The sequence below is a fragment of the Nicotiana tabacum genome, chromosome 22 (assembly GCF_000715075.1).
Source record: "Nicotiana tabacum cultivar K326 chromosome 22, ASM71507v2, whole genome shotgun sequence".
In the NCBI taxonomy this organism is placed as follows: domain Eukaryota; kingdom Viridiplantae; phylum Streptophyta; class Magnoliopsida; order Solanales; family Solanaceae; genus Nicotiana; species Nicotiana tabacum.
Genome location: NC_134101.1, coordinates 164,084,541 through 164,093,785, shown reverse-complemented (window position 1 = coordinate 164,093,785; position 9,245 = coordinate 164,084,541). Strand labels below are relative to the sequence as shown.

The 9,245-nt window shown below is 33.8% G+C and overlaps 1 protein-coding gene across 1 annotated transcript; it reads left to right on the top strand.

Annotated features, from left to right (window-relative positions):
* Positions 1–6,049: 6,049 nt before the first annotated feature.
* On the top strand, positions 6,050–8,985 carry LOC107787809 (uncharacterized). The gene is made up of 6 exons (XM_016609413.2): positions 6,050–6,239; positions 6,336–6,548; positions 6,632–6,724; positions 6,821–6,922; positions 7,657–8,019; positions 8,607–8,985. Exons 2-6 carry the CDS (start codon positions 6,471–6,473, stop codon positions 8,688–8,690), a joined length of 720 nt encoding a protein of 239 aa, XP_016464899.1. The 5' UTR covers positions 6,050–6,239; positions 6,336–6,470; the 3' UTR covers positions 8,691–8,985.
* Positions 8,986–9,245: the final 260 nt, after the last annotated feature.

The window sequence follows — 9,245 nt, the reverse complement described above, 5'->3', positions numbered from 1 at the left end:
AGGAGTAGGTATAACGGCTTCTCCATCATTAAAATGAAAGAAGAAACTGATAGACTTATTTAATAAATGATCGTGGTGTCTTTTCAATGAAACAGTTTCATTTTTGTAAGTTAATTATTGAGGTTATGGTTAAAATAGGAGAGAAATCCCAAAAATTTGTGGAAAAAGATAAATGGCTTTTATATTCTCTTTTTATTTTTAATTTTTAACTTTTGGGTATTCTGAAAATCTCATGTAACTAATACATCCTTGAACTTATTATTCAATGGAATCTATTTTAGGTTTTTTTCGTATATGAATTGAATTTTGAACAGATAAATAGAGGGATGAAAAGTTAAGTTTTTCTTGGTGGCTTCAATTTCTCGCTACTAAGAAACAGTGAAATGGTCATCTTCTTTGCAAGTACCTCTGTTTTTATCAGCAATGCATGTGTCTCGATCATCTTCTAATGTGCACTACAAGTTCTCAGCCAATTCCTTATTGTATTAGAGATTTAAGCCCCGATGAATTTATGGCGTATTTAATTTAGGTACATTGCGCCGCTTGTGTCCCGATCCTGTTTCAAAAATAAAATGTATGGGTCTGATTTTCTCTGTTTTTCATCAAGTCGCTCTTTGTGTTGCATGTGTTAGCTTGTTGGTATATGATTCTGGAAGTAGGATTCCTTTTTTGATTTTTTGATTTTTTATTTCTAGAGTTTCTTCACTTGTAATTTGTAGCTGGGTTCAGTTTGTGGTACCATTTTATTGCTTGTTTTTTTGTTTTAGTTTCTGGGTATTTAACAAATTATAGCATGTAGTATTATATGTCTCCCCTATTAGCTTTTTCTTCTTTTGTCTACCTTTCTTTTGCAAGTTAGCTTCTTTCGTTGATAAGTCTTTGAATGGGGATTCTGAAGAACAAAAAGTAATTCATAATATATAAAGCGATCAAATGTATGCGAGAGTGTAGTAATAAAGAGACTATGACGAAAGATAAAAAAAATATGTTCCGGAGAATAAATAACTGTTCAATAAGGCTATATTTGCTCAAGAATTTAACAGTTGTTGCACCGTCCCATACTTGGAGATATAAATCATGTAAACAGGTAGCGATAATGAGCATAATTGCACGTTAAAACATTGAGTGGGTAGTCTTTCAATTTGCTCTTTTCGCTTTTGAAGTTTTTTTATGTGCATTCATTGCTTACATAATCATTCTCTATTCCTAGGGGTTTGGTATCATTTTAGATTACTTAATTCTAAGACAACTAATTTGTATCTAGAAGGAACAACATTGAAAAATAGAATACGGGTTGTATGTGAAATGCGTGACATGTTATATTAGGTTATACTTGGAGGTTGAATGGAATGAAGAAAACTTATAATGAAGTTCCTTGTAAGGGATCTCTTAGGCGTGTTTATTGCAACTATAATCTTGCATAGTTTAGTTTTTTCTGCAGCACAAATTGATGAACGTATTTGTATCTGAATTTTCCCCTTAGCCTATGATATAAAATACCACATAGTCTCGACAGAATATGTTTTAACATATAATTTTCTTTCTTTTTAATTAAGCTATCTTTTTGGACTTGCATGCATAGAGTTGGTTCTGAGTCACGACTCTACCGTATATAAATCATATAAGTATTATTTATATACGTATTAGTCATCCTTTGGGCTTAGATGAATGATGTTCGTCTTGTTCACTCAACCTAAGCTCTACTCCTTACAAGTGTATTTTTTTCCCATTTACAAAACAAAAAGAAAAAGTATCATGGGAGTCTCTTTTTCGTACAACTTCTGAGTTTTTTGTTGTTTGCATTAAGAATAATATCAACAAAAATAATATGAAGAAAAAGTGATTTTATCGATAAATATTTGTGAGTACAATTTTATCTATCCCTTGATTTTCCTCTCTAAAATACTCCGTGATTTGAGGGCTTGAGAAGTGTCTTTCTCGAGTGTAGGACGATGCAGATCTCCTTGTGATGTAATTAATCATCAACAATGTCGAGCAACACTTTGTTGTTACGGGTTGATCTCCGTTGATCACTCGTTTGTTGAAGAATTATGCATCACTACAAAAAAAACAGTTAAATTGCGGCGGTCACCGGTAACTCCCGCAATTGTATCAAATTGCGGGACTTTCTCTAACCAATGCAATTAATTATAATTTGGGGATCAGCTGGTACATTAAAAGCAAAAGAGCGCCAAGCTTCTAATTTTTCCCACAATATTTTTGCTTTCCCTCATTTTTTTTCTCCGCCAAAACCTTTTAGACTTATTATCCAAAACCTTTAGACCTTCTAATTTTTTTGCCGTCTCTCTCACTCTCTCTCTCTCTAGTATCTAAGCGGCAGCCTCTCTCTCACCAAATTGGAGTGTCGTTGCTAGAAAATTCACGGTGTTCTTCTTCAGATTATTTGCAATTTGTCTTTCATTTTCTCCAATTCTGATTTTGTGTAACCAGGTATTTTTGTATTTTGTAAATTACATGTGGGTTTTCACTTTATTTTTGTGTTATTTTGGGTATTCTCTGTTGGATTTGAGGTTTCTCTATTTATTTGGAGTTTTTTGGTTGATTTGGGGTTTCTATGTTGATTATATGCAATTTATTAGCTTGATTTCTCTATAAACCTAGAATTTTCTGGCATGCAATCTGCTTTATTGCCTCAATATCCTAATGTATTTTTGTTTTCTGTTTCTTCTTTCATGTTCTGTAATGTAAAAAAAATTCACTAAAAAATTGATTTGTCGTTGTGTTTTTCAGTTGTGGTAAGTTTTTTCTCCATTATTTCTTTAATTACTGCACTGGTATCCCTAATTTTTAACCTTTATTTACTTGATTCTTACATGCATATTTATGGCAGATACCTAGGCACATGTATGTATAATTTTGGATTTGTGATGATGCTCTGTTCTTTCGATTGGGGAATTATGTGATTTTATTGGTTATTATATATATGAATTGGAGTTAAGGGTTATAACTTGGGGATTTGTCGATTTTCCTATTTTGTGGTTATGATAGGGTTCTTTTACTGATATGATAAAAATCAAAGTAGTAGGCCTTCAATTTAGTTTGATTCACCTCTCTGCCAGTAGGAGGTAATATCTTGTTGTTGAAACATGTTGTCCATAGTATTATCTGTTTCATATCTAGCTGGACTTTATGAATCAATGGTATTGAATATATGAAGAAGATTAAATGTCTTGGGTCCTAAACTGTCTTCCAGCAGCTGTTACATTTTGATTCTTGTTTGTCCCTTGGTACAATAGATGTATTATGGTTAATATGCTATAATTTTAAACAGATACTTACTTATTGTATGATTGTTACTGTGATTGTTTCATTACAACAGATTCGCAATGTGAAATTATAACTTGTACACAATCACTGAATAAGTTTGATTGGTTCTAAATCAAAGTAGTAGGCCTTCAATTTAGTTTGATTCACCTCTTTGCATTGAGAGAGACCTCAAACCCAAGGCAACATTAACCTCTCTATTGTTAAAGAAGAAGGCGCAGATAGAAGAAACAGTACAATACAGTGAACTTCATCCGATAATGAAACATTTAGTTAATAAGGAACTAGGGAATCATATTAAAAAAGTGTTTACTAAGCGTATCTCTACATAATCAATTAATGTAAGTAGTAAGCAGTAAACCTTTTGTCACTCTCCCTGCCTTTCTCCATTGTTTGCATTGTTCGACCATATCTTGTTGGAGCTAGACTTCTTCTGTTAATTCTTGACACAGTAAGCAGAATAAACAAACTTTTCTTTAATATATTTTTGAAGTCAACTTCATTTGCTTATTCAATGCAGTACATGAGTTTTTGATTTTTATTTCAGTTATTTGCTATAGACAAGTAATGAATGGTGTAACGTATCCTAGAAAATGGTAGTGAATATGATAAGATTGGAATTTTAATTTCCTTTGGAGGACAGTACAATGAAGTAGATTTTTTAATAGTAAGACTTGACAATACAATGAAGTAGATTTTATAATTTTATCTTAGTGCTGCTGCTGATCACCTGATCTTTCATAAACATACTAAGTGTTCCATCATATCATAATAATGGTGGGGATCTGCATGTGCAATGTGTTTTAATGCCACTGAAGTTGTCCTCTAAATATGTACTTAAACTGATGTGCTATCATGTTGAGCTGTTTCTCAACCAGATGTTATAAGGAGAGGCTTGTTGTAGCATTCTCAGTTGGTTTTATCATGCTAGATAATTAGTAGAACATTACCTTTACTTTTTTTGTCTTATAAAGTGTTAAATATGTCTCTAATCTTAAAGCTTTGAAAATCTTGTAGGCGAATATTGTTTCACACTAATCTATTTTTTCAATGGATAAGTCTTGGATTAGAATGTCGAGGAACACACCAGAATATTTGTTTGGTTTGAATCAATTTATAGAATTTGCATTGAAGAATGGAGCTATAAGAGATAGAATAAAATGTTCATGTCCTAAATGTGGCTTTAGAAAGTGGCAGACTAAAGATATAGTATTTGACCATTTGGTCTGCAAACCATTCCCTGAAAATTATGTCACTTGGGTTATGCATGGGGAAATGAATGTGGTGCATAGTTCTAACAACATAGAGGTTCCCCATGATATAATACCTCCTGAAAATCCTATAGAATTATTGATTAATGAAGCATTTGGGGGGTTAAGACATGAGAGCATTGATGTAGGTCCATCACAAGTAGTGGGAGAAGAAGAAATGTTAAACGAAATGCCAGCTTCATACAACAAAGACTTTTTTGACTTGCTTAGAGATGGAAATCAAGAACTGTACGAAGTGTCCAAGTACTCAAAGTTAGAGTTTTTGTTAAAGTTATATCACATAAAGTGTTTGTCTGGGCTAAGTGACAAGGGAATGACTATGATACTAGATCTACTTAGGGATGCATTTAAATTTGCAAAAATCCCTGTATCTTTTTATGAGGCCAAAAATACCATCAATAATTGTGTCTTGATTATGTTAAGATCCATGCTTGTCCGAATGACTGCATGTTGTATTGGGAAGATACAACCAGCCCCGTCAGTTCAAGCAACAACAAAGCCGGCTTCGTCGGTTCCATCACAGTTCGGTTCGTCAGTTCAGGCAACAAAAAAGCCAGCTTCATCGGTTTAGGCCACATCACAGCTTGGTTCGTCAGTTCAGGCCACATCACAATTGGCTCCGTTGGTTCAAGTCGCATCACAGCCGACTTCGTCCTTTCAGTCTGCATCACAGCCGACTTCGTCCTTTCAGTCTGCATCACAGCTGAATTCGTCCTTTCAAACCGCATCACAATCGGTTTCGTCCTTTCAGGCCGTATCACAACCAACTTCATCAGTTCAGGTCGCATCACACCCTGCACCATCCAGACTAAAAGTTCCCAAATTGCTGCTGGTTTATTTTTTAATTTTATTTTATTTTTTCCTCTTCTTCTTCTTCTTCTCCCTCTCTGCTAAAAGTCCCCAAAATGCTGCTGGTTTATTTTTTAAGTATCAAATTTGAGCTACTTAGTGATAATGAAGAATGCTTTGGCATTAGAAAGATTGTGTATGGCAGAAAATAGAGCAATCAGTAGAAATAGAGTTCGGTTTAGAATGGTTGAGCTATTTTTTCTTAATGAAGAATGCTTGAGCTATTTTTTCTGATGTCTATATTATAAGATGGTTTATCTTATGGAAAAAGTTGTGTGATTCTTTTTTATTATTCTAAGTAAAATAGAGTCAGGTTTAGAGGTTTTCATTTGTCTAGTTTTATGGCTGTGAAAAGGGTAATAAAAATTTAGCAAAATTACTGATGATGGAATGAAATACTAAGTTGACATAGAAAGAAAAATAGGAAAGAACCTCCAACTAGAGATCTTATCAGCATAAAGTTAAAGGCTGCAATATACAACTAAAGAAGGAACAAAGCATGTTTGGGTTAAAGACATAATGATAACTGCTGAAGTTTAGTAACTGTTGAAGTTTAGTAACCTTTTTTCTCTTGGCTTTTTTTTATTAAAGATTCAGAAGAAAATAGGAAGAGGCTCAAAGTGAAAGTTAGGGATGTTCTAAATTTATCTGGTGAAGAACGTATCGTGCTTGAATTTGATTACCTGGACAAACCATTTGGAGAAGCACAAGGCCTTACTGCTGGCTTTTTGTGGAATTTTAGCAACTGATTGCGCCTTATTTCCAATTCACTTTGAGAAATGGCCAGATTTACCTATATCATACTTTGACCATGTATTTGATCGAATTGTAAAGGTATAAACTTTTATTGTTTCTGCTACATGTCTATTTTATTGTTGGACTTCATATTTGCATGTAGCAGATAAGCTAACCAATATTTTATTCTAGAAGAAACGGTTTTGTTTTAAGACAGTCGAGTTAGTTGCACGGCGTTATGTTTATAATTCTATTTGGAAAAAGTGGAGCGCGAATAGGCTAAACTTGTGGAGAGCATTCTATGATCCACACAAAAGTAAAGCTCAGATTATGGAAAATATTCCGGCTGGGATTCCACGGGATCAGTGGACTTCATTTGTTGATTACCGTTTTAAAGAAACAACTTTGGTATTTATTTAATTACTTCAACTTGTATGTTTGATTATATTTAGTTATTTGTGTGATTGACTTTCAAGTATTTTTTTTGTAAGGAAATGTGCAGAAGGAATACTGAAATTCGAAAGAAACAAACATTTACACATACATGTGGCTCCAAACCTAACTCCAGAAGAAGGGCTGAAATGGTGAAAGATGTTAATTCATGTCATTTTACTTTAATTATTAAACTAACTTATGTAACTATTCCAGTTAAGTCATTCTGTTGGTTATTTTATTTATAGATGGCTGAGACTGGACGAAGGCCTCGACGTGCACAGCTTTATCTTGATACTCATAAGAAACAAGATGGAACATATGTGAATGAGGCGGCAAAGGAGATATGTGTAAGTTTCTTCTTTATCTTTGTGATTGTTGAAGGTTATTCCTTTTTGGGGTATGAAATCTAATATATGTATCTGTCTGATTCACTATTAGTTTCAGCTTGTTCCAGAATAGTTATGTATCTTTTTTGATATTTATCAATGGGTTGTAATGTCAAATAAGTCTACAATTTGTTTCTTCCTTTCTTGTTTGAAATATTATCTGCTTTTTCTTGGAAACAACAGTATCTCTTTGTCCTGATGATGAAGTGGTTTTAATTGCAACTATTAATCCAGCTAGTAACACAGGCAATACAATTCCCCTGGAGCTCCATCTTGTCTCGTAATAACTGCTCTCTTTGTTTCGTCGTTCTACGTACAATGGCGATAACACAACAGCTGAAACAAGTGCTAAAATCATTGCTACTCCTATGTGTGAAGAGTACTGGTTTGAACATGTAGCATAACTCTCCATTGTGCAGGAGTTTTGATTAAAAAAAAATTAAAGGTCAGTTTTCTTGTTATTAGGCCAAGAGAACTAACCCGCAATGGGATAAATGATAGCTCAAAGTTTGTAACATTAAGATTTATAGAGGAGCAAGACAAGGTATGAAAGGAATGTAGGTGTAAAGGTGAAACTTTAAGGTGTATTTATACTTTTAAAGTATCTGGCTTGATGCATTTCAGCAGCTATCTCTTTTTTGCTTGTCTTGGTGTGCATTTAGTTACTTATTAATGCTGTGACAAACAATATATAGGAAAAAATTGAGCTTGTTTTGTGCCAAAGCACGGTGGATGAGTCTGAAGTTTCGCCGAATGATGCTGTTGGTAAAGTGCTAGGAAAAGAGCACTCTGAAAGGGTAAGGTCCTTAGGATTAGGAGTTGTCCTTAGCAAAGTTTTTAAACATGCAAGACCTCGTTTTGGTGGTATGAATGCTTCAAGTAGTGATGCTTCATGTTTGAACCATTGCCAAGAGAACTACAATAAATTGTTGAATGCTCACAACCAAAGCCAAGAGAACTACAAACAAATGATGAATGCTTTCAAGGCATATATGATAATGAAAGAAGGGACAATACCGGAGCAATTTGCGGAGTTCTTTGCTTCTCCTCCTACAACGGTAAATAAACTTGTGATTTTTTTTTTCAACTGATATTATCTGCATCAGGAGCTGCATCAACTGATATTAGCTGACCTGGTGTCAAAAGACACGTGCTTTCCTTGTCCGTTCTAGTGGTTTTGGCACTCTGTAAAATCCATATTTGCTTGTTTACATGATGAACTTGAGCATGATTTTTCTGCTGGATGCAGCATTCCAGAATATGCTCAGAGTACTTCTGTTGTCATTCTTGTTTGGCTGGACAATCATATGTTTATGTCCTATCCTGCATCAACGATGTGCTATGAGGTCAAAATAGTATAGTGAAAACAAATAAAATTGTTGATCTCTTACACACTTGTAGCTTTTGACAATGTCTCAAGAACGAAGACCCGAGGGCACCTTTTAAACAGGAAAGAGCTGCTATTTGAGCTTCCCTGATAAACTAATTTTCCAACTGTTTAAATGTACTGCTGAATTCCTAGTTTCATGTGTGTTAAAATTTTGACTACAGAATAAAGGATGGAATTGGTTCAAATTTTTATTTAAGAAATAGCTTAAGTTATAATTAGCATTTAAAGGATCTTATTGTTTTATTTTGTTTGCAGCCTAGAGATGCATCTAGTGGATCCCTATCACCCACGGGCGCAAGAAGATCATCTGATGGCAGTAATTCAAGTGACAACAATTGAAGTTTTTTATAATTGAATTAGATAATTGATTATGACAATGTAATTATGTGATTGGAGGGAATGTTAGAATGGCTAGGGTGAATGTTTTATGTTAAAATTTAGTTTGAAAACTAAGTTCGTTTCGAGCAACTAAATATAGAGGCAGATTGCTATATCGGCGACAGCTCTTCCGACGCTACTGTATGCAACTAGAAACATTGTTGAATCTGCTTTGAGTTGTTTAGGAATTTTTGCCATGGGAGCATTTTTGTGGCCCCATCATTTATATATGAAAGTAATACTTTTGTGATGCTAACTATGTTGTTGATATTTCTAAATGTTATATTATATTCAAAGTTTAGTTTCTAAGTGTTATATTATATCTTTTTTGGTTAGATTATGGTGTGGAAAGGTTCATTAGTAGATAATATTCAAAGTTCAATAATTGTAAAAAATACAGTAAAAGAAATTAATACGTTCAATGAATTGCATGGGTTTTGACCGCCGTAATTTTTGTATTGCTAAATAATGATTTCCTATGTTGCATAGGTTCAGACTGCCGGAACTTGTAAAAAA